At 39.2% G+C, this 26,119-nt stretch overlaps 1 protein-coding gene across 2 annotated transcripts in view; it reads right to left on the reverse strand.

Annotated features, from left to right (window-relative positions):
* LOC144679508 (desmoplakin-like) overlaps positions 1–26,119 on the reverse strand; it is an 84,946-nt gene that overhangs the window by 47,294 nt on the left and 11,533 nt on the right. For both annotated transcript variants that reach the window (XM_078539949.1, XM_078539948.1), the window contains exons 4-13: positions 24,082–24,265; positions 11,802–11,930; positions 9,163–9,231; positions 8,913–9,074; positions 7,020–7,124; positions 5,409–5,504; positions 4,912–5,037; positions 4,056–4,220; positions 2,053–2,207; positions 1,824–1,950 (exon numbers count right to left, since the gene is read on the reverse strand). In XM_078539949.1, coding sequence (XP_078396075.1) covers positions 1,824–1,950; positions 2,053–2,207; positions 4,056–4,220; positions 4,912–5,037; positions 5,409–5,504; positions 7,020–7,124; positions 8,913–9,074; positions 9,163–9,231; positions 11,802–11,930; positions 24,082–24,265 — 1,318 coding nt within the window. The remainder of the gene's footprint in view (positions 1–1,823; positions 1,951–2,052; positions 2,208–4,055; positions 4,221–4,911; positions 5,038–5,408; positions 5,505–7,019; positions 7,125–8,912; positions 9,075–9,162; positions 9,232–11,801; positions 11,931–24,081; positions 24,266–26,119) is intronic.

The raw sequence follows: 26,119 nt of genomic DNA on the forward strand, positions 1-26,119 counted from the left end.
AGAAGATTGTTAATGGACGTTCACAATGTAATTACTGATACATTGACATAGCTACAAGTCTTGAATAGACAGAAAATATGAGGTTTTTTTTATTTTCCTTCTCATTTTCAACATTTTACATTAATTTTGCAAATCTTTTAAGTCTCATGTACCTGATGAAGAGCAGCGACACTCTTGACACTACAGACTAATCCACAAACTAACTGTGACAGGTGGCTTGGCTCATCACAGCAGGACAGGTCATTGGCCTGGACTTTACGGTCAGTGGCGAAGCAAGTGCACTCACCGGTGACCTCAAAAGAAAGCTGCCCAAAAAGATCTAATGATCTGTGGCATAAATTTCCCCTTTCCCAACAGCAGTTTAAATCTGGTGCCAAATCAAATAGATATATCTTGACGTGCAGCAGCAGTGATGTCAGCAAGCAGGTGGGCAACCAACCAAATTGAAGTACTGACACGCCGCAAATCAAGAAGTTAAAAGCACTTAAAATCTTTCAGTATTCATTTGAATTTTCAGGTAACAAAATCGTGAGGAGAATTTTCCCGTCAGTGTGCAGGGGCAGGCCCTGCATGCTGACATGTAAGACGTGCGCCCCAACGTCACAGCGAGTCATTCCGATCTTGCGTTCGGCAGGCGCGTGCCCGCCGAACTGTCAAAGGCCTGTTAAGGCCATTAATCAACCAATTTAGGGAACTGACATGGCTGCCTGTCCAACCTTAAGGTTGGCGGGCAGGCGAAGAGCCCAAGCGGCCTTCACATTTTTCAAGAAATTTCATCCTCGGGCGGGATGAGGTTTCATGAAGGGTTCGTTAAATTACTAAATATTTTTTAAACATTTCATAAACATGTCCCAAGCTCATGTGACGCTGTCCCATGAGGGGGCATGTGTAAATGATTTTTTAAACTTTCTTTATTTTGAAGTTTCAAATTGAGCTTAATCTCCCTGAGGCAGCTCCATGCCTCAGGGAGATTTCTGCGCTCTTTTGCGCGCATGTGCGAAAGAGCACAGGCCCCGACTCTACCTCCCTCCCCCCGCCTGCACAGGTAGTACTGAGTGCTACCAGGCGAGCTGAGCGCTGGGCCCGCAGCCAATCGCGGGCAGCGATCGGCTCCGCACCCGACCCCAACCGGCCCGCCCAACAGCAGAAGATTCTGCCCCATATGACTGAAGCTAAAATAAAGATAAACAGACATTTTAAAATAATTTTTTTTTTTATAAGCAGAATTTTTGCTATCATGGTGGAGAAACGTGATATCCTCCAAATATAAAATCAGCCTTTCAGGTCCAACAAGGGTAGTTAGCAGCAATTATCAAGTTAGTACACTGTTTAAAAACCCAATTACATCTCATTCAACAAAATGTAATTTTTATAAAGGTTTTACAGCCAGATTAAGTGTAGAAGTGGAAGCTTTCACCATGATTGCAATATTGATTGCAGTCTGTAGGAACCTCTACAGTGCACCTTATGGAGGTGGATACCCCAACCGCAACTTCTGAATTTCCGCGTTATCCCCCGCTCACCTGGACTCTCAAAGTTGCTCCCGGTTTTAGTGGGACAATGAGTGAACATTGACAGTTTTCCCATCATGACTACAGCAAAATCTAAGCCATTGTCCTCCCTTGTTTCCTCTGAGAAAGAGGTTTGTCTCTGATCGGTGTATTGCACATGGCTAATGTGGGACTTCAGTCTCTCAATTAACCAATACTGAAATGACATACACTTTTGATATTTTCAGTATTTTGAGTTGCCTCATTTGCTACTATGAAACTCCTAAAAACAGCTAAGATTTCAAGAACAAAAATTTATTTTGAAGTACCTACCACTGAAATGGTCCAAGTGCGTATCTTTTCGACATCCCTCAAGCAGTATTGCCAAGATACCAAGCTCTTCATGTTAATATACAATTGATTCCACAGAGCAAGGATGGCCTCGTAATACTGATCAATTCTGATTTCAAAGAACAAATAAAGCATAATTTAACAATCACAGCACCCAAACTGTATTTAACTTTAAACAACAAATGACGGAACAGGTGATATAGTTTCTTACTTGTTCGCAAGCTCAATTGCACCAGGATTTGGAGGTGGGATGAGAAGACAAACAGACGGAACCATCATTTCCATCCCACCAGGTCCTATCACCCTCCACTTACTGCGTTGTGAGTTGTCCAACAAAATACATTCATTTCCCCTATGGACAACCCTCTGAAAAATAAAAATTAAAAGAGAATTAATATATTAGAATTGTAGCAAAATTATTTAAAAGCATATTATGACTCCTCAAGGAATGAACAATGTAGTAAATTTTAGTGTTGCTGAAAAAAAAGAGACACAAAGAAGCTTTTCATCTTGCATTCATCAGGACACTTCGCAAGAATACTAACATAAGCAGAAAACAACAATTTATACTGCATGTGAAGAGAGTGCTGATTGGTTGGCAAGTGGACTCTGATTGGTAGAGGCATTGCCATGGAGAATGGACCAGTAATGGTGACTCATTCCTCAGGGCAATGCCTTGACTAATCAGGGCCAAGCTGCCTGGTTTAAATTTCAAACAATGCTTGGCAGTTAACTGTCAGTCACCATCACTGGTGCATTCTCCATGGCAACGCCACTTGACAACCAATCAGCATTCTCTTCACATACAGTATAAATTGTTGTTTTCCCCTTATATTGGTATTCTTGCAGAGTGTCCTGATGAGTGCATGATGAAAAGCTTCGGACATGTCTCCTTTTTCAGCAATACTCAAGTTCTGTACTATCAAACGACTAGAAGTAAATTTCGTCACTATTTAGCATATTGGTTCCGGTAAGCTATAGGAAATTTTTACTTAAACAAACACACTTCAATATTTAATAAAATGTTTCCTGGGAGATACTTTTAATTCACAATCTGAAACAGTTCTCAATCACTAACATGTAAAGTGCCAGTGCAGTCAGCTTCTATTAATTTAAAATTGCTTAATTTGCATTACTGGATAATTCAACTGGCACTTTAAAAAATAGCCTTCAATGCAGTTTTATTACAATGGCTTATTCAAATTACTCGGTAATTCAAAATTTATGGTGTAAAAAATTGTCAATTGTACTGCAATCTGATATGATATAAAGCAAAAAAATCTACAGGCATAACCTAAGTTTAGCAAAATGAATTTTAGAAATTATGCTGTACAAGCCCACCATTACCATCATAATGGGCCTGGCCTGACTCTAGTTAGATCAGAAACTCTTTTGAATTGACACTAATTTTAGCAAAAATATGACCTCATACTCAATAAATATTTTATTAATGTCACAAATAACTATCGGTTTATATCCAAGGACTGGTTACCTAGGCATAACACCTAAAAAAAATTATGACACCTGAATGTTCCAGAGTCACCATATTTTAACTCATTTTACAATTGACTAAACAAATATGGGAAAGAAACAAAAGGAAATCATAGTAAATTAAGAGATAGAACACTCAATGGATTTTTGTGGTGCTCAATTCAGTTGTGTTGAGGAACGTTTTTAATACTTCCATTTTTTCTATTTAACAAAATTACACAATGGATACTAAATACAAAAAAGTGCTGGAAATACTCGGCTGGTCATGCAGCATCTGCAGAGAGAAACACATTTAATGTTTCAGGTCAAGATGACCTATCATCAGATGAAAGGTCATCGTGACCTGAAGCGTTAACTCTTTCTTTCCACAGATGCTGCCCGACCTGCTGAGTATTCCAGCATTTTGTGCTTTTATTTCAGATTTCCAGCATCTGCAGTATTTTGCTTTTGTATACAATGGGGTAGTTTCTCATTTTGACTAGACATATCCCACATGTTCCAATGATTTGGATTGTGATAACAATATAAAGCAAGCGTATTCTCTTACTGCATTCTACAATGAGCATGCTTTATTGGTCCAAATATTCACAAAAAATATAATCTACCAGCCAGTCTCTCAGCACTTAAAATAGAAATCCCAATGTGCACTGGCTATTTTAAAGATTTACAAAAGTGATTGAACTGGCAAGGATCAGTTAGCAAAATGCTCAGCAGAAATTATACCTGATCCTGTTTGTAGTCACAAAGAGCCTTGAGAACAATTTGGTTTGGGGCCCGATGATCAGTACTAATAGAGGGATTACGTGGTTTCAGTTGTACTATCTTCTTTGATTTGTTTACCAGGTTTGACACCTGTCTTCTGTATTCATGAATTTTCTCTTGATCTTTCTGCCAAAGTAAAACAAAGAAAGCATATTAATAAACGAAAAACTCAAAAGCCAAATTGTAAGAAACAAGTCACTGGGGATCACATGTTCCTGTAAATGTGCTACTGCGTTACAGTAGAGGTCGAGAGGCCCAAGACTCTAAGTACATAGAAACCATTCAATTTGTATGCTTGAATACTGGCTAATGTCTCATGCTTTGGCATTCCAGAAAGAATTTAAACAAAAGTAATGGCCCATAAAGTTAGTTGCTCTGATTGCTCGAATCCCTCCTTCCCCTGCCACCATTGAGCTGAACTACTGCTTAGTTTGGTGTTGCAGGCTATTAATATGACTTGGGGCATACCTGGTACAGGCCAGTGTATTAGCAGAGGCCAGCATCAGAAAACAGAAGTAAAATGCAGCTGCAGGTCTCACTATCAATCCTCAGGCTTTCTGGCTGTTCTTGGACACCACCAGTCAGAGACACCCAGCTCCCCTCTCCCATGGAAACTCCTGTGCAATGCAGAGGTGCAGGAGATGACACATACCACAGTAGGTCTCCACCCCTTTACACCTGGAGAAAGGGCGCTCCACAAGGCAAAGCACAGGAAAATCACACCCAATGTTTAATTTTCAGATCTTTAGAAAACTTAACAGATCTGATAATTCACCTAACATTGGAAATCTCCGCTTTAAAATTATTTATTAAATACCTCTGATTCTGCAATCATCTTTTCCAATTGCTGCAATGATGTTGACCTATCACAGGCATATTTCTTTCTTAGGGAGTCCTGCATTTTCTTCAATGAGTTTTCAGTTGCTTGAGCATCCTCAAAAAACTATAAAATGAAAAGAGCATGGGAGTTAATATATATGAGCATGAACAGAATCTCACAAATGTATAATGAAGAATGCAATTTAGCCAATAAACTTGTATCTTTTGACACCTAACCACTTCCGTAAACAGCTTTTCCCCTTCCTTGGTGCCATAGTTAAGGCTGATTGAGGGTGCGAATCCACAGGGCAAAGTAAATAACATTAGTTCTGCTTTCTTCCACCTCACTGTGCCCCATCCGCAACAGCCAAAGTAAAAACATCCGCTATCGTAAAGCAAGCAACGGAATAGCCCTACAAGTACCTCAACTGATAGGACACACATTATTTTCAGATTTAAGTTACATTGACTGATCTGCTGAACCAGATAGTATACCTGGAAGTAACTGGAGTTTTCTTTCAGATGAACTTCAATGCACTTGGTAAGCTGGAGAATCCAACTCCACTGTGTCTGTAGAGTATCGATGTAGGCCTGAAATTCAAAAAAAGTACACAATTTTCTCTATTAATATATATTCTGCAGGTTCAATAAAAAAATCAGATTATGATAAAATAGAAATGTATAATTTGCTATGATTAATATGATTATTTTTATACAAGCTAGAAGTTATCAATATCATTTTGAGTCCTGCTGTCCTGATACACATTTCTGAAGGTAGTAAATATGATATATATGTACATATGATCAGGAGTTACCATAGTGCACTTCTGTTTTGGAAAACACTATGTAGCTGTCAGTGATCTTATAAAACTACACAAGTTTCCCCCAGTGCTGGAGAACCTGCAGTTTATTTCCAGCTCTTCTGTTTTCATTCATATATTCAGCATTTGCTGCTTTGAATCTGTGGGGCTTTTACACAGAAAAATCAAATCAAAATCTGTGTTCTTCAAAAACTGCAAACTAGGTTACTTTTTTTTTTAAAAATGTGATGGCATTGTCAAAGTGAAGCTGACACTTCCACACGTCCTGTGTACAGGAGAGCAAAAATGTCTAGTGAGAAATGTTAACTGACAATTCAAAGCCAGTTTAATTCTTTTTAAAATCAAGATAAATAAAATATAAGTTAAAGGCAAAAAAGATGGTCCAAAGGTTACCACCAAACCGATATGTTCTAATACAAAGGCTTTGGTCAAATTTCACATTAAGTAATTCCTGCAATTCAAGGGATGTAATTTCGGCAATTATAGGCTGACAGCATTTGTTCCATTGGAAGTAATTGTAATTTACATTGAAAATAGTAAATGGGGTTGACAATTTGCTTTGTGGCTTCGGGCAGCAACTGTATCTGTTTTATTGCAAGATGAAGCCTCTTGATTTTTTTTAAAAGAACAAGCATGAAAATTATTTTTTTGGTCTATACATACTGACTCTTAAAAAGGTGGAGTTTAATATTGGAGCCCATGTACTGTAACAGGATTTACTCAGGTCAAAATTGAATACTAAACGCTTATTTCTAGGATTTTCCAGAACATACACATGTGGCACCTCTAGCCTGGAAATAACAGCAAGAATACAAACGCTTAACATGCTTTTAATCACATTTAATTTAACATTATATCAAGATAGAAAATGAATGGTGGGTAAAGCCTTCATGGAGATATCAAATAACACAATTTCCATCCAACAAATGCTACATATGTATTGTGCCAAGTTCAAGACCCAAGAGTTCAGCAATTATTTCTGCCCCACTTTTGTATCAAACTCTTGCCTGCTGGGGCATTAATTCACTTATTTTAAATACATCCATTAAAACAGCAAAGGAGTTTGATACAATTGCGGCATCCAATCTAATTTTCAGGCTTGTATCAATTGTCACTAGCATCTTGTACAGATACCTAGGTAATGAATGGTGATCATGCTCCACATTTGAGTATGTGTAGAAGTGCTTTCACTTCCCTATCTCTAAATCTGATAGTAAACTTTATTGACAAGACTAAGTCAAGATTTACAGTGCCCCTAAATGATTGATTAACCAGGCACCCCCACCTCAATCTTGTCAGCTGCAGGATGATTACTTGCTACTAGCTGGTCACCTTCTTGTTTGAGTCTGTTTAATTGCTTTTCCTTTTCTTCCAACTGGCTCATCATCATCTAGCAAAAGCAAGTAAAATTTAAATAATTAAACATAAGCTGCACACAAGCAAAGCAGTAAACAGTCGCTTGGTAGTAGAGACCTTTAATATTGGTGGAGAGACCTGTGACAAAGGTTTTTGTCTTGCACTCACCAGGACAAATGCAAGAATGCCAAATTTCAAACGTTCACAAAAATTTATACTAGAAGAGAAAAATGGGCTAATTGTTTGGCAAGTGAATTCTGATTGACTGATGCTTTCTCCATGGTAATGCCTGAGGGAATTATAGGCTCCCCAAGCTCCTGGGCAATTCAATAAAGACGCAAGGCTTAAACATATTGCTTTCGCTTGCAGAGACAACAGGACCAATATGTTCCGAAATTGAGGGCCATTCTAACCGTCTAACTTATGGATTTCAAAGGGAGTTAAAAGGAGCTATTTCAAAACACGAAGCACAATCCAGGTGCTGTTCTATCAGAAAGCATTTCAGCTTCTCCACCATACCCTGGCTCCTCAATGTTCCACTTGTTGGTGGAATGCAGAAGTTATATATTTCTTTTTTTAAAAATTGCCAGTTTGTTTTTCCATAATTTCCTGGCCAATTCCTCCATTCCACTGGATAGTAGCGTACTGTTGGCATTCATATAATTTTGCGTTCATTACCACAGGTTAATTACACAGGATGTAAATACTATGGCAACTCCATAAGGGTGCATAAAACAATACAAATCTGAAATACTGAAAAGCTGGACAGACTTTTCTATAGAGGCTTTTAAAATTATGAAGGAACCTGACAAGGTGGATGTAGAGAAGATGATTCCAGTTGTGGGGCTTCCAAAAGTAAGGGCCACAAATATACAATAGTTACTAATAAATCCAGTTAAGGGTTGAGAAAATTCTTTACCTGGAGTGGTTAGAATGTAGAACACATGGAGTAGGTGAGATGAAAAGCATGGATGCCTTTAGGGAAACCTAGATAAGTACATGATAAAGGAGTGGAATGGTATGCAGATAGGGTTTAAACGAAGTAGGGTGAGAGGTGCCTCAGATGGAACATAAACAATTGCACTGACCATCTGGGCTGAACGGCCTGTTTCTGTGCTGTACTTTCTATGTAATACAATTAGGCAAGGAGAGCAACACATCCGATTTGCGGTTCAATTTCTTTTGATTTAAAGATAATGTGAGGCTAGCAGCTTGTGCATTGGCCTCCATATCCAATCTTTCCTGGTCAAGCAAGGCTTCGTGGATGGAATGCTAGCTTACAATTTTATCCCAAGATATAATGCTGGTTATAGGTTAATGATGACTGAAAACTACAAAAAGACTTTGGCTTAAGGGTGAACCTTTTCTTGGGTTATTTTATTGGATCAAAGTTCCAACTTTGAAAGCATGACATTTGCCAATAATTTAAAATTTCACTGCCAGGAAATTTGGGGAAAGGTGGTGAGATGAGCATGAAAAAGAAACTGGAGTGAAAAATGGTACATGGACAGAAGTAATAATTCTACTTTCACAGCCATGAGTGCTTGTTTTTGTTCAAGATTGGCTCAGTAAAGCCAGCCAGTTAGCAAGTACCACTCATTTTTAAAAAAATGCTTGGCATCAACACACGTGCAGATTTCTGAAGTAAACACAAAGATTGATTTCTATCTTCAGCATGAATGGTGCCACCCTCATCCAACCCTACTGGTTGAATTATTTTTTTTGGGGGGTGGGCTGCAGGAAGATAATTTACAATTCTAACTTGTATCTGTAGAATGCAGCTTTGGTGAGTTTTATGGTGCTCTAAAATATATAGACTTACAGAGAAAGCTTCTTGTTTTTCAGCAATCTTTGTGTTCTTATCACTCCAATCGTGAACAAGTTCTTCTTCTTCACGTTCATTGATCCACATAATTTCCTGGCTGGTGGCTGAAATTATGTCCTGGAGCTTTCTTAGTTGATCAAGCCTATCCGCTGAAGCTTTCTAGCATGCACGTAAAAATCAACACTCATTATTTGTCCAACTAAATTATCAAGAACATCTTTTAGCTTTACGAACGACTTATGCTTACCAAAATGTTTTCGTATTCACTTTCCATTGCTAGTATGCTTTCTCTGTTGCTGTCAGAATAGTTGCCTTTCTAGGAGAGGAAGGCAAAGCAATCAGAACTTCTGAATGCACAAGCATCATTAGATATTTGGTTTGCAATATCATCAGAAAAGTGGCATTAGTAATTAGACAGTGGGATCCAGATATAATGATCAATTTGGCAAACTGATTAAACAGTCACTATATCTAATTAAGTATTTACAGCAGCAGTCAAGCCTCTTGCAATCCTCAAATCCACATTGAGGTGTAATTAAGCAGCAAATAATTTAACGGGAACTTCTTTTATATCACACAAGACCCTTGCTGATGATACCAGCTCAGTACATCCATGTCTTGTGCAGTTTGCTCCAACCAGAAAGCAAGCTTGTTGGAATTTGCCACAACCAGCAAATCAGAAAGACCCATTATTATCTGGATCTCTCCCAGACACAGATTTTAGCAAATCTAAGTTACTTCTGGATTTCAACCACAAGGACAAGAACATGATGCCAGGAGGTAAGCAGGAGGGATTTTAACCTTCAATGGCAGGCAGCAAACGCAACAATAAGGATCAGCCACACGTTATATACCTGCGTTTGGAAAGTCATAAAACAAAATCAGGAGGGCTGCACAACAGGCTGCCACTAGTTTCTCACCTGGTGGTGAAAATTAAAATCTAACCCACGCAAAGCTTAGTACAATATAAAAGAGGCTTTTAAAAGTAATCTTTCAATTCCATACAAAGCTTTACTGTTAAGGTAAGGCAGGCATCCGCAGGGCAGCACGAGTGACAATTAAAGGTTAACATCCTAAGCTGTATTTGTGCAAATTGGATGCTGGGTCATGTGGCACTTACATTAGCCGGCAAAGATTTACCATTCTAGTTCTGCAAATACAGCGGGCTTGAAATTCATTCCACTCTGCTTGCAGATGCGTAACTGATAGCACGCATCCAGTGCACGGCTGAACCAGGAGGCCAGCAATGTCAATGAAAAATTGTGCCTCGTTGTAATATTTGCAGCGAGCTACAGGTGCCTGGTACTCCTCTAAAGAATGGGGGAGGCCCAAGCAGGGGCCATGGGCCACTGATTAAGTCAGCGTAGAACTGGAAAATAAGTCTGAAGATGCCTTGTGTTCTTGACCTATGCAATTTAGGTTGACTTTACGTCTAGTGTGAATGAATCCTAATTGTGCAGCAATCTCATTTCAAAGCAGCAACAGCACAGCTAAGTGCACTAACATGTATCTTGCAGCGCATTGGAATATTTATGAGATACACGTAAAATATTATTGACCGAGGTCAATGCTAAATGCCCTTTCTTTTCCCAACCGTAAACTACATTGTGGAAACAAACCACTTTCATATCTGCTTATAAAGTTCCTTTTATGGGGGGGGGGGGGGGGAACTGTTGAGTAGATAAGCTTAACTAAAACTTTAAAAGTTACCAACAGAAGCAAGTGTGTCATCTAGCATTCAAAATCTTGCAAATTTAACAATTTTACCAAGATGGTCATCTCCAGGGATAGTCTCTAAAGCCATAGGGGACCAGCAATAAAAACTGTAATGGCTACAAGATTCCAGTCCTCAATGCTGGCAGTAACACACCTTCCAAGACTTTGGAGCTATTTGCCAAGGCAGTGGTTCTCATAACACAACAACGGCCCTCGTACATGACTCCAGGACCGCTTGCAGCCCACCTCCTCAACTATACTACAAGGTAAAGCATCTGCTGCACATCTTTGCTGTCTGCTCACAGCTGGCTTACACATGGGATGCTACTAGAACCAAGAGACAGCACCAGTTTCTTTCTCTCTTCTAACCCTAAACTAGAGTAAAACTGTTGGTGCCTTCCCAGCATCCCTCAAGCTGTACTTTGAAATATGGAAATAACTACCTGGTAGCTCTACCCCCGATGTGAGGAATGGCACAGTCCACAGTAAAACATGTTGGAATATTCCAATATGACTTGAAGCAAGACACTTCCTGGGCCTGTAGCTCTCAGCAAAATATTAGCTACATTGCACTAAGACACAATGGTGTTCTTAAATTCTTCACTAATTCTCAGTTTCAATTATAAAAAGTGCCCTTGTCATTCACTTTACTGCTCTTCATACATACTCCCATCATAAAGTTAATACTTGTTAGACTATTTCTGATTACATATCATGCTCCTTTATAAATGTTAAAAATGATAAATCTGTAGCTTTACATATAGTTCATCCAAAAATGGAATCTCCTCATAACCAATAACACATGCCATGAATTTTCACTTCTGTAGTCCCATACAGCGATCTTCCATTTACTTTAATGGGCTGCAACTCAGTGCCACTGCAGCAGCAGAAACCTCAGCCAATATACTTTTCCAATCTCGGAAGATTTTAACTCAAGACAGTGCAACAATATCAGGAAATGAATTTTTCCAGTTTGCTTGAAAACCAAACATTCCATTTTTGGCAGGGTCTCTGGTAACAAAGGCCAGTTTGGAGAATATTTTGGAAGTACAGACCTTCTTTCAGGAATACTGTTCCAAGTGCAGTAGTAACCTTCTTTCCATATATGCTTCCATTATAGTGAAGCATAATTTTGGAGGAAAATATTCAACAACGACTTTGCATAATTACCAGTTCCGTTTTGGCTCTATCTATTTTCCAGCGAAAGTCTTCTAGGCTCCTATGATATCTTCTTTGCTCGTTTATCTGGTGCTCTACCGAGTTTGCATCTACGCCCCATTCTTGAGTGTCTAAAACATGCTGTATAGAAAAAGAGATCAATTTAAGCACAATATTTATGATCTGCTTTCCTATTACATAAGGTTAATTGTGATTTAGGTGGCTTTTAACTTTTATTAAAATAATTTGGTCTACGTTTTGACTTACATTAGGAATTAGACCAGAGAGAAAAAAAATCAAACCTTGGACACAGTTCTGGCCATGTGGTTCACAAGATCAAGCATAAAAATCAATACCGATGACCTTGACTGCATTTAATGAACAAGAGTTGGATTTACCTTCCCTATACAACCTAAGCAGAAAAGCCTATAGACAGATGTCTGCCCTAAAAACAGCCATGGGAAACTCACCCCGCTCTCCCTTCGAATTCCCAATCCACTTCTGGCAGTGATTTCGCCACCCACCCCCAACACCGCCACCACCCAGGAGGTAATCCAGGCCATAAACTAGATTCTATTTTGAAACTCTTTAAACTGCCACTCAACAACACAATTTCACTCTCCTCCCACTGACACCAAAACCTCAAGCGTCCATGTCGCCCTGCACAACACAATTCTCAGGGTTTTGTATTGCTTTGACCTACCTATCTGCAGACTGTTCTTCCAATGTTACACTGGAAAATGCACATCATTGTATTGTAGACCAGATAGCAAGAGCTCTTTATAAAGTAAAGCGCAATTACTCAACCAACTTAATTAGCCTGACAGCCTAATGAGTATAGTGTGGCTTTTTAATCAGTAATAAAATTAATTTATAGCTGAATAAATCGTTGTGTAGGTGAGCATAGCATGACATGTGCAGAAGTGATTAAGTTGATATTGCAATGGTGTCAGAAGGCATATGGCATCATAACTGATACTTATAATATTACCTCCTGGAATTCCATGACGTACATGCTTGGAGTAAAAGGATGGTGAGGCTACGTGGAGGGGAGGATGGAATCCAAGAAAGGACAGCATCTACAGCACAGGCAGCACCCATGTTGTGGGTGCTGTCACGACTCACTGGGGATAGTGCGCTGCAATATCAAGCCCCACTGCTCCCCAAGCCACGACAAACATGAAAAAAGTTTGATCAACCCACCTAATTATTTAATTTAGGTTAACAGAACATGAGCACCAGGTTTGTAAACTTAATAAGTAAATAGCTGTTTATTGAACAAAGTGTCATTAACCAGTGGCAAAAGAAAGAAATATGAACTGTTAATTTCTAACTCTATAACCTAAACTCGACTCCTCCTTAAATCACTATACACAAACATACAAGACATACAAATACATGGATTTTAAGGGTGGGATAAAGCAGTTCAATAGCTCCAATTCCAGAGTACAGGATTTGGTGGGTTGATTTTGATCGATGTCTTCCAAATTTCTAAGTTCTTGTTGATGACATGAGGTGGTCTTCCAGCACTTTCAGTATTTAGTTCACTGGTCGAACACTTGCCTTTCAATGTCTCTAACAGTGATTTTCCCCCTTTGCCTCTTGAGAGGGGTTTTCAGAGAGAGGTTATAGAGTTATGAGGAGAAAAAATCAGCTAGCTATTATTGTAGGATTACTGGAATCTTACACATATAGGAAAGAGGGGTTTTAAGTCTTTTTCCTTTAGGGCTAGGAGCCATTCGGCTGCACTGCTCTCACACAAACCCTGGTCACCTGATCAGGAGCCAATTAAAATGGTGCTACCAAGCAACTCCCCATTAGACCAGGCTCCTCCTCGGCACTATCCTGTCTTTCATGGCACACTATTCCAGGACAGCAACATTGTATATATCTCTCATCCTGTTCCAGTGGGCATGTCCTTCAAACTGCAGCCATTGTAATTTTAATCCACAGTCCAACAGAAATAAAAAGATATGTTCTTTACATGCCTCCACCCTTAAAAGAGATGAAACGCCATTTCAAAAATGCGTTTCATCACAAGGTAAGTGACACATGCTCAATAAAACACAAGACTTACTTCCATTCATCCTTCCTCCCCATTTTACAATAGTCAGCATTTCTTACCCCTTTAACTTATTTCAGTATTTTACACCCAGGACAATGCATCTGCGATCACATTATCTTTGCCAGCAATGTGAACAATCTTAACATTGAATGCTTGAAACAATAGACTCCATCTAAACAATCTCGCATTTTGAGTTTTAAACTTTTCAATGAACCCCAGCGGATTATGGTCAGTATAGATTAGTGCTTCTTTGTTATCGTGTCGGACATAAACTTCAACGTGTTGAAGAGACAACAACAATGCTAGAGTTTCTTTTTCAACTGTAGAATGCTTCATCTGGTATTGATTTAGTTTCTTGGAAAAGTACCCCACCCGCTTCTCTATCCCTAATTTATCTTGACAGCACCTACCCCCAAGTCGCTAGCATCAATTGCCATTTTAAAAGGTTTGGTAAAGTCAGGTGCCGCCAACACTGGTTCATTTATTAAGATTGCCTTCAGCTTTTTAAAAGGGTGGTCAGCATTCTGCTAACTATACCACTTTTGCCTGTTTTCTCAACAAATTGGTGAGAGGTTCAGCTATTGAGCTAAAGTTAAGCACAAACTTTTTATCAAACACACACATTCCCAAAAACCTCATGATTTCTTGTTTAGTTTTAAGATTGGGGAATTCCATTCGAGCGTTCACTTTTGCTCGTCTTGGCAACACTTGCCGTCGTCCTACAATGTGACCTAGGTAAGTTACCTTTGCTTTTTCAAATTCGCGTTTGGCCAGATTTATGATGAAGCCAGCCAATTGCAATTGCTTACACAGGTCCTCTAATTGCCTTACATGTTCTTCCCATGTGTTACTATATATTATGACATTGTCTAAATAAACCACACAGTTATGTACTTCAGCTACAACTTGATTCATAAGTCTCTGGAATGTAATTGGGGCGTTATTAAACTAAAATGGCATGAGTCGACATTGATACAATCCAAAGTTTCTTTAGCCCTTGATGTTATTGGCACTTGCCAGTAGCCCTTCAATTGATCAATTTTGGAAAGAAATAAGGCACTGCCAACCCTGTGAATGCAATCTTCTAACCAAGGAATTGGGTACGAATCTGTCCTCATTACTGCATTCACTTTGCACTAAGACCATAAGATTTAGGAGCATAAGTAGCAATTCAGCCCATCGAGTCTGCTCCACTATTCAATCAAATCCTCAACTCCACTTTCCTGCCTTTTCCCCATAACTCTTGATTCCCTTACTAAGTAAAAATCTGTTAATCTCCACCTTGAATATACTTAATAACCCAGCCTCTACAGCCCTCTGCGATAAAGAATTACACAGATTAACTACCCATAGAGAGAAGAAATTCCTCCTCTCTGCTTTAAATGGGTGCCCCTTACTCTGAGGTTATGCCCTCTGGTCCTGGATTCTCCCACAAGGTGAAACAACCTCTCAGTATCTATCCCGTCAGGCCTCCAAAGAATCTTATGTTTCAATAAGGTTGCCTCTCATTCTAAACTCCAATGAGTACAGACCCAACCTACTCAACCTCTCCTCATTAGAAAATCCCTCCATCCCCGGGATCAACCTAGTGAACCTTCTCTGGACTGCCTCCAATGCCAGTATTCCTTCCTTAGATAAGGAGACCAAAACCGTTCACGATATTCTAGGTTTGGTCTAACTAGTGCCTTGTATAGTTTTAGCAAGACTTCCCTATTTTTATACTCCATTCCCTTTGAAATAAAGGCAAACATTCCATTTGCTTTACTTATTACCTGCTGAACTCGTATGCTAGCTTTTTAGGATTCATGCACGAGGACCCTCAAATCCCTGTGTGTTGCAGCTTTCTTCAGTTTTTCGCAATTTAAATAATATTCAGCTTCTTTATTATTCTTGCCAAAGTGCATAACCTCACACTTTCCCACATTATATTCCATCTGCCACGTTTTTGCCCATTCACTTAACCTGTCTATATCCTTCTGTAAACTCTTTGTGTCATCCTCACCTTCCCACCTATTTTTGTGTCATCTGCAAACTTGGTGATAGTACATTCATTTCCCTCATCCAAGTCATTAATATATATTGTAAATAATTGCGGCCCCAGGATTGATCCCTGTGGCACTCCACTAGCTATAGGTTGCCATCCTGAAAATGCCCCCCGTATCTCAACTGTCTTCTATTAGTTAGCCAGTCCTCTATCCATGCAAATATACTCCCCCAACACCATGGGCTCTTATCTTATTAAGTAGCCTTGTGTGTGATACCTTATTGAACGCCTTTTGGAAACCCAAATATATTACATCTACTGGTTCCCCTTTATTTATCCTGCTTGTTACCTCCTCAAAGAATTCTAATAAATTTGTCAGGCATGATTTCCCCTTCATGAAGCCATGCTGAATCTGCTTGATTAGATTATGCAATTGTAAATGCTCTGTTACATCCTTTATAATAGACTCCAACATTTTCCCAATGACAGATGTTAAGCCAACTGACCCATATTTACCCATTTTTTGTCTCCCTCCCTTTTTGAAAAAGGGTGTTACATTGGCAGTTTTCCAAACTCCTGGAACTTTTCCAGAATGTAAGGACTCTTGGAAGATTACTACCAGTACATCCACTATCTCTGCAGCTACTTCCTTTAATATCCTAGGATCCAACCCATCAGGTCCAGGTGACTTAATGGCCTTTAGCCCCATTAGTTTCCCGAGTACTTTTTCTCCAGTGATAGTTATTGTATTTATTTCTTCCCTCTCTTTTGCCCGATTATTTAGTACTTTTAGTATGTTATTAGTGTCTTCTACCATGAAGACTGATGCAAATTATTTATTCAACTTCTCTGCCATTTCCTGGTTCCCCATTATTTCCCCAGCCTCATTCTCTAAGGGGCCTACGTTGACCTAGGCCTGTCTCTTCCTTTTTATATATTGAAAGAAGTTCTTACTGTCCGTTTTTACATTACTTGCTAGTTTACCCTCAAAGTTTATTTTCTCCCTCTTTATCATCTTTTTGGTCATCTTTTGTTGGTTTTTAAAACTTTCCCAAGCCTCTGGCTTACCACTAGCCTTTGCCACATTGTATGTTTTTTCTTTCACTTTGGTACTATCCTTAACTTCCTTGGTTAACCATGGTTGGTTTATCCCCCTCTTACAATCCTTCTTCCTCACTGGGATATCTTTGTTTTGAGTCATGAACTATTTCCTTAAATGTCTGCCATTGTTCATCAACCGTCTTTTCTACGAAACAACTTTCCCAGTCCATTCTAACCAACTCTGCCCTCATTCCTTTGTAATTACCCATATTTAAATTTAGCACAGTTGTTTCTGAATAAGTTTCTCACTTTCAAACTGAATGCTAAATCCACCATGTTATAGTCATTGTTTCCTAGGAGATCTTTTACTCTGAGATAATTTATTAAACCTGCTTTGTTACACGTTACCAGATCCAAAATAGCCTGATCCTTGGTTGGATCCACAACATATTGTTCTAGGAAACTATCCCGAATACACTCCATGAATTCTTGCTTGTGACTACCTCTGCCAATTTGATTTTCCCAATCTACATGGAGATTAAAGTCACCCGTGATTAATATACTGCCTTTTTTTACATGCCCTCATTATTTCCTGATTTAATCTCTGTTCGACAGCATAGCTACTGTTAGCACGCCTATAGACTACTTCCACCAGTGTCTTCTTCCCTTTGTCATTTCTTACCTCCACCCATATGGATTCCACATCTTCCAATCCAAGATCATTTCTTGCTATTATACTTATTCCACCTCGTACTAACAAAGCTACCCCACCACCCTTTCCTTCCTGCCTGTCCTTTTGAAAAGTTATATCTCTGAATATTTAGTTCCCAGCTTTGATCTCCTTGTAACCATGTCTCCGTAATGGCTATAAGGTCATACCCATTAACCTCTATTTTGTTCCGAATGTGCATTTAAGTAAAGAGCCATTAATTTTGCCATTTTACCATTTTTTCCTCCTTTGACCCTATTTGCTGTTGTTTTTTTATGTTTGTACACTCTGTCCCTTCCTTTCACACTCTGGGTATCATTACTTAAGTAGCTGCCCTGCAACGCCACCATATCCTTTTGCTTTGTGAGATCTAAGCACTAACTATAGACCTTAATTTTAATCTAAAGACTAGAAATACTCACCAATCCAACTCACCAATCAGCTGCACTCCACACTCTTTCTAAATTAAGTCTCCCCGCTCTGTTTTAAATTAAGTCAACACTCACCCGCTCTCTGAGGTCTATACAAAATCTAGTTGATCCATCCACCTTAGGAATCAGCACAACCGGTGAACTCCAGCTGCTTCAGCTGGGCTCAATCAATTGAATCCAGTAGATTCATTTGGAGAATCTCTGGTAGCAAATAGTAAAGAAATGTAATCTTTTGTCCCAATCCTTTGGGTATTCATGGCAATAGGTCTTGAGAGTCTGATGGTATCTCTCTTAAGCTTCCTGTGTCAGTGGGTGATAGGCGGGTAGACTTTAGTTGTTTGATACCCAAACTGCTGATTATGTCCTCGAAAATTTTAGACATGAAGTTAGAACCTTGATCAGAATGTATTTCAAGTAGTAAGCCATAATGAGTGAAAAACTGAGTTAACTTTTCCACTATCGCGCCTTAGTTGTAATTGTCCTTAAAGAAATAACTTCTGGAAACAGGGTTGTCATATCCATGATTGTAAGGATATACTGATGTCCGGCTTTCATTTTGGGTAATGGTCCTACACAATCTACTAATGCCCGACTGAATGGTTCTTCAAAAACTGGTATGGGTATTAAAGGTGCTGGTTTGATTACATGTTGAGGTTTACCTATTACCTGATACGTATGACACGTTTTACAAAATTGCGCTACGTCCTTATGAAGTTTTAGCCAGATAAAATGCCTGTTTATCGATGAATGGGTTTACCATATTCCTACATGTCCTGTCAGAGGAATTTCATGTGCTACTTGCAATATCTCCTTATGATATTTGGGCGGTACCACTATCTGATGAACAAATGTCCATTCCTCATCTGCAGGTCTCCACTTCCTCATCAGAACTCCATTTTTAAAGTGTTAGCACTCTGGAACTCCTTCCACCTCAGCTTCAGTGTGAGCTGACTATGCTAACTTGTTTAACGCTGGATCTGCTTTCTGAGCCTCAATTAATGAAGACAAGCCAAACACGTCCTTTGAATTATCCTCATCCTTAAAGAAAGTTTCGACTACTCTAACATCTGCTCATGGTATTACTTTGACCTCTGGCGATGGACTTTGTTTAGCCATTGCTCTGGTCACCACACACGATGGAAAAATACCAGAAACTTGTTCTTGTAACTGCTCTGTCTCTTTAGCCTCTCTCGGACTTTCCGTAATTATGGATGAAGCTATAACCTTCACTCCTGCCAAATCACTCCCCAGGAGTAAATCAATTCCATCCACGGGGAAATTCTTAAACACTCCTACAACCACCCATCCAGACAACAAATCACACTCCAATTGCACTTTGTACAATGGAACCAGGATATGCTCTCCACTTATCCCATTTACCAATGCTTTAGCTTTCATTGAACTCTGGAGGGAAAACTAGATCCTTCTCCAGCAAAAGAATTCGATTGGCTCCTGTGTCCCTTAATATAGTTATGGGTTTAGCTGCATCATTTGTTGAAAAGGGGGTTATCTTTCCTTTAGACTATAAACCTTTATGTCTCTCATCTATCTTATTCACTTCACCTGCATTCACAACAGTGTTTATCTCTAGACCCTTATCTGTAGTTAAAGCTACAATTTGATCTATGGCATTTTCTTTTTGAGTTCCCTTTTCAGACTCACTCTTGTGAACTCCAATAAGTCCCATGGGTTTCCCTCGCAACTTCCAGCATTCTGAACGAATGTGTCCCACTTTATTACAATGGAAATACTTAGGTTTTGAGTTTCACCTCCACCCTCAGTACCTCCCTTCCTGATCTGGGGAGGAGATCTCAAGCTATTCATTCTTTACTCTGGCTACTTGCTTTCCCTTTACTCTCCCACTTTCTATCCTTTTCAAATTTATGGGGGTGATGGAAAAAAGGTTTTGTTTTATGGATCAGCTCAATCGTCAGCCATTATTGCTGCCTGTCTGGCAGTTGCAACCCTTTGGTCTTCAATATGGGTTCTTATTACAGCAGGTAGGGAGTTTTTAAATTTTTCCAAGAGAATGTTCTCGCTGGGAACTTCATAGGTAGTTTCAACTCCTAATGCTCGAATCCACCTGTCAAAACTACTTTGCTTAAACCTTTCAAATTCAATGTAAATTTGCCCAGGCTGTTTCCTTAAATTCCGAAACTTTTGTTTGTGTGCTTCCAGGGCCAACTCATATGCACTCAAAATGGCCTTGTTCACCACATCATAATCCCTAGAAACCTCCTCTGACAGTGAAGCATAAATTTCCTGTGCTCTACCTGTCAATTTGCTCTGCATGGACGATGTCCAGTTTTCCTTTGGCCAGTTCATTTGTTTAGTTATCTTCTCAAATGAAATAAAGAATGCTTCAACATCCCTTTCCTCAAATTTTGGAAGAGTTTGTACAAATTTAAACATCCCCCAACTGGATTTTAAGTTAAAGGTTTTCTCAAAATCAGAACTTTCCTCAGCAACTGATGTCTCCTTTTTAAAATCCAGGTTTTTAAGCTGCTACTCTCTGCCCCTTTCCTTCATTCTCACTTCCATTGCTAACTTTTCCCTCCGCAGATCAAGTTTTCACATTTCTAATTCCCTTTCTTGTTTTCTCTCTCTCCCCGGCACTCTGCCTGTCCCTTTTGAAATGCTCCTTCTCTTTCCTTTTCTGCCTCTAGTTCCAATTTTTTTTATTTGCAATTCAATTTGTGCCCATTCTAATGAACCACCCCTTGGCGAACTCGGTCTCTCGGGTATTCCTTCCAATTTCAACTGCTGTGCCATCTCTTCGATTATCTCTGCCTTCCTAGCTTTGGCAGGCAATCCTACTCTTAATTTACTCGCCAATTCGATTAACCTGGCTTTTGGGATCCTTTGCAAAATCGTCAGGGGCATCTCTTCCACTTGCAGGAAAGCTTTAGGAGTTTCCAGTGTCATCTTATTTTTGACAGTACAAACCTAGTGTTTCCTTTTCGCTTTTACTACTTACTAAATCTATACCCAAATAATCATTGACTTTTGTTCCAAAATATCCCGGCCCCCAAACTTTGTCACAAATCACTGGGGATAGTGTGCTGCAATATCAAGCCCCCCTGCTCCCCGAGCCGTGACTAATGTGAAAAGAGTTTGATCAGCCCAACTAATTGTTTAACTTAGGTTTACAGAAAACGAGCACCTGGTTTGTAAACTTAATAAGTTAATAACTGTTTATTGAACAAACTGTCGTTAGCCAGTGGTAAAAGAAAGAAATATGAACTGCTAATTTCTAACTCTATAACCTAAACTCTACCCCTTCTTAAATCCCTACACACACACACACACATACAAGACACAAAAACATGGATTTTAAGGGAGGGATAAAACAGTTCAATAGCACCAATTCCGGAGTACAGGATTTGGTGGGCTGATTTTGATTGATGTCTCCCATGTTGCTTTCAGTTGATGACACGAGATGGTCTTCCAGCACTTTAAGTCTTTAGTTCACTGGTTGAGCACTTGCCTTTCAACATCATCTGACTAATTCCCCTTTGCCTCTTGACAGGGGGTTTCAGAGAGAGAGCAGGTTATAGCGATACGGGGAGAAAGAGCCAGCTAGTTATTATTGTAGGATTACTAGAATCTTACAAACACAGGAGAGGGAGATTATAGATATTTTTCCTTTCAGGCTAGGAGCTATTCTGCTGCACTGCTCTCACACAAACCCTGGTCACCTGGTCAGGAGACAATTAAAACATTGTTGCCAGGTAGTTCCCCATTAGACCAGATTCCTCCTCAGCACCATCCTGTCGTTCATGGTATACTCTGTTCCAGGACAGCAACATTATATATGTCTCTCACACTGTTCCAGCGGACATTATTATGACACAGCTGATGGTAAAGGCTGAGCTATTCAAATCCCAGAGGAAAACATGAAACAAGGGTCATTACCCATTTTTGCAATTTGTATGTTTCGAGATGCAGGCTTTGAATTCAATAGTAATAAGACCACCTAGAGGCTTTTTTTTATAAAACTAAATTAAGCATTTATTAGTACAGGATATGTGTCTACAAAATTACTACTATAATAACTACAAAAATCCCTTAATTAATTTGACTCTCAGGTAAACCCCCAGTAAGGCAACAGTAAAACATAGATTTAAACAAATCCCTGGCAAAGCACACCCTGGACAGTCACATTCAAAATGAGTTTCTTTCAGCTCTGGGTCCTTGCAGACAGAATTGTGGCTTACAGGCTGGAGGCTTTAGACCTTAGAATTCCTCCTCCTTTTTCCAATAGCCGCTTCCTTTATACATGTTTTCCTCTTTGAATGTAAATTCTCATTGTCATTAGGTTTTTTATAAACTTTAATATTCTAACAATAAAGCCCTTTCATAATACACACTTTATTAGTAAGCTTTACAAAAAATAAACACATTGTTTTTGAGCTTCACCTGGTTAGGTGTAATATTTCACTCGCTCCTTTGGATGGTCTATTTAAAAATGTAAATTTCCCCATTTACACCTCACCTTCTATTTCTCTATGTTTATCTAATTAACATTTCAAACCTGCTATACATCAAAGCCTCTAGACCAGCTGGCTTTAACCCAGTTAAGACACACACACACACAAAGACACAGATACCACTAAACCGTATTTTAAAATAATTTCCAATAACATTATAGACCTTATTATATCCACTTGACAACATGTCCTTCAAACTGCAGCCATTGCAATTTTAATCCACAGTCCAACAGAAATAAAAATATATGTTCTTTACAGTACCAATGGTAGACAGTCAGCCAACCAAAAGGACTCATATCTAGGTTTTTCCTATCGGTATTGTGTAATAAGGTTTCCATTACCCCCAGTGCAGAAAGTGAGATTTACCAGCTGTTGGCACATGGTCTGCAGCGTCTGCCCATTGGGATAGCTATGAAGGTGACAACTACTCTAAATTTTTATGCAACTGAGTGTTTCCAGGTGGCCTCAGGTCATATTCAACAATCAGCAGTGCAGTTGGCAAAGCAGTTGGCAAAAACCGTCCTCAGGCATCCATTTCTTTTCATCCATATACCTAAATTATCATAGGTTGGTGGGGGCGGGGGGAAACAGGAGAGCACACGAGGGAGAACGAAGAGAACTCAATCATTTTCAGTGCGGAATTCTACAACGCCAGGTTGCAAGACCCATGAGGCAATAAGGGCCTCATCTGAAAATGCTGGATTGACGGTGTAGATTGAGTGGTGTCTGCTACTTCTTTATGCATGGCAACGCGTGTTGCACAGGAAACAGCTGCAGTTCTTTTGTTTTCAAATAACCCCCATGATACCTGACCTCCCTAGCCACAGCAACATGACCCGAAATACATGCTTCAGCCACGATTAATGACACCTCTGTGTCAATCAAGGACATAAGCTGTATGTAGGTACAATGAAGTACTGAGTGCTACTTGATTAATAATTGAGATTCTACAGATATTTCATTCTGATAATGCTTGGCAATGTAGGATTTCCTCAAGCTGTTAGTTACTCAAACAACGCCACCCTTGGACTTAGGAAGTGGAATAAACAACACTAAGAGAGATACCTTATAAAGAAATAAGTGAGTCAGTTAACGTGCATACTGTGTGGAGATTAAGGGCAGAAGAATGCCACCTCTCCTTTTAACCAGTACAGTGACTTCCCCTCAAGCCTCTTTCTATAGAGCCAGAAATAGGAATATTGCCTATCGCATTATATAGTAGGTGGCATATCAGACTTTCTCCATTATATTCACTTTTGGAAAAATATGTCTAATTTGCTTCTGTTGAATTCTCCTGTAGTTTCGACGGATGAGTCTCTAATTGATGTAAACACCAACTTCACCTAATATGCATCATCATATCTGTTAAAACTTATTCATGAACATTATCCCTGGTGTACTTTACTTAAAAAATCAAAAATGGTTTAGTGGGTAAATGGCACAACTTAAGGATAGAAAACTGAAAACATTAGAAGAAAGGAAATATTAAAAATCTGAATTTAAAAATGTCAGTTCTTCTTTTCATTATTCTGTAAATACTTCAACACTTTAAAAAAGTGCAACTTGACTTACCTTCTGCTGGTTTAACCAGCCAAACAGCTCATTAGTCGACCTTGAAAGCCCTTCATCCCAGGAATTTCTGGGTTTTTGCATGGGCTGGTGCCTTAATGTCCGGTTCCGTTCAATTATTCGCTCAGCATATCGTTCAGTGATGACCTTTGAAATGGCATGCATCTGACCACGAAGATGATGCACACTGCAGAAGAGTTTCAAAGATAGTGAATACTGAATCGGTCTAGCTGAATAGAGCACCAATAAACTATAATATTGGGTTTGCACCATCAGCTTTGATTTTGGTGTGTGTTATCCACATCAGAGTTATTATGTGGATTTAACTCTCATTCCAACAAATTCATGGAATCAAATTTCATCTTTAGGTGTCAAGGTATGAAACATTGTGGAGCAGAAGGAAGGAAAATTGGGATGTCATGCCCATAGCAGAGACTGCCTGACAGGACTATGTCAATAGAGGCCCAAGGATTACTCAACAGCCTGTCCTAAGGATTCCAGCAAAAAAAATCTCACCCATCTTGCCATCCTCTGGCTACTCTGTCTTTGGGATGAGATTTTTAAGTTTAAACTACGCCCTCATTTGCCTGAAGCAGGAACCTAAGCCGACTTCAAAGATAAGACACGATGTCACCAGACAATAACGGCGCAACCTCAGGCCAGTAAGTGGACTCAGCCTGAACTTAACCACCCTGTTATGCACTCTCATTGGGTGAGGGAGCAGGGAGGGTTTAAAATTGACCCAAAAAGGGCATCAGCATATAATCCATATTATGACACTGCAGAATCAGACCATTTTGCAACTAACACTGTAAAAGTAAACAAGTGACTATCTGGACCACTTTGTTTTCTGTTAACTCTTAACATTGTTGGCTTGCCATCATTAATCAGATTTGCAATTAAAATCGGGCTTACAAAATTTCAGTAACTTCACAGTCATCCAACATTTTTTTTTTTATTATCCTGCCAACTAAATTTAATGGTGAGCTCAGTCAGGGAAAGCTGGACTTGCAATGAAAATACGACATAAAAGGCTTGCCAGGTGATGATCTATTTTGAGTTAAAATGTTCTCATTTAATTTGGGGCCACAGAAAAAAGTTGCCATAAGCACGAGTGCGACAGATTGGATCTCTCCTACAATGAGTGCCCAATATTAAATGGTTTGTCAGAGGGACAGGGGAAGAGCTTTTGAGCAGTAAGGAATGGAAGCAAACCATTTTAGCCTGTTCACAAGATGATGCCCCAGTCCTGTGGTTAGCATAATAAGGAACAGAATTAAGATCATTACTCTCAATTCAATTGTACATATTGGATGCTGACTAATGAGTCTGACAGAATTGTTTAAAAAAAAGTTGCTGTCCGTGATCTTTCCTGCAATGTGTCCCATTTAATTTGCCTCAATAAAACTGTCCTGATATTGTGCAGCAAACCTTACTATCTCAAAATTAAGATGCTGACAATCATTATTCTCCTCTGAGCAGAACTGTAAAGACATTTATGAAGAAATAACCTTCAGAATTTGCAAGTTTTACCATTCAGATCCATGTTAGTCCAGTAGCCAACAACCATCAACAGTAATTTTTTAAACTTTTTTGGGATATCTTGATAACCTACTTCCTCAATTAGATGCAGGCCTAAAGGATACATTCTCCACTCATTCATAGTTTAATGAATGGAAAACCTAACTTTATATCACTGTCGTTTTGTAAGCTAAAGAGCACAGACATAAAATGTTCATGATTGATTGAAAACCCAACATTTTTCTCTCTATCTACCCAAATCATTACTAATAAAACTGCAATCAGAAAATAGTCCAAAACAATTCAGGAAGAGAGAGGAGTGTGGGGCTTGGAATGGACAAAGAGGGATAGAGAAAGCGAGGGAGAAAAAGAGTAAGAGAGGGATGGTAAGAAGAGCAGGGACAAGGAGTTTGGAATTATTTTCTTGCCTAAAAACAAAGTAGGATTTGTTGAAATCTTTCTGGTACAATTAATTTCTCTTAGTTTTTATACTAATAAATCACCTGATTCTGAGATAAGA

The sequence above is a fragment of the Cetorhinus maximus genome, chromosome 4 (genome assembly GCF_964194155.1).
Source record: "Cetorhinus maximus chromosome 4, sCetMax3.hap1.1, whole genome shotgun sequence".
Classification (NCBI taxonomy): domain Eukaryota; kingdom Metazoa; phylum Chordata; class Chondrichthyes; order Lamniformes; family Cetorhinidae; genus Cetorhinus; species Cetorhinus maximus.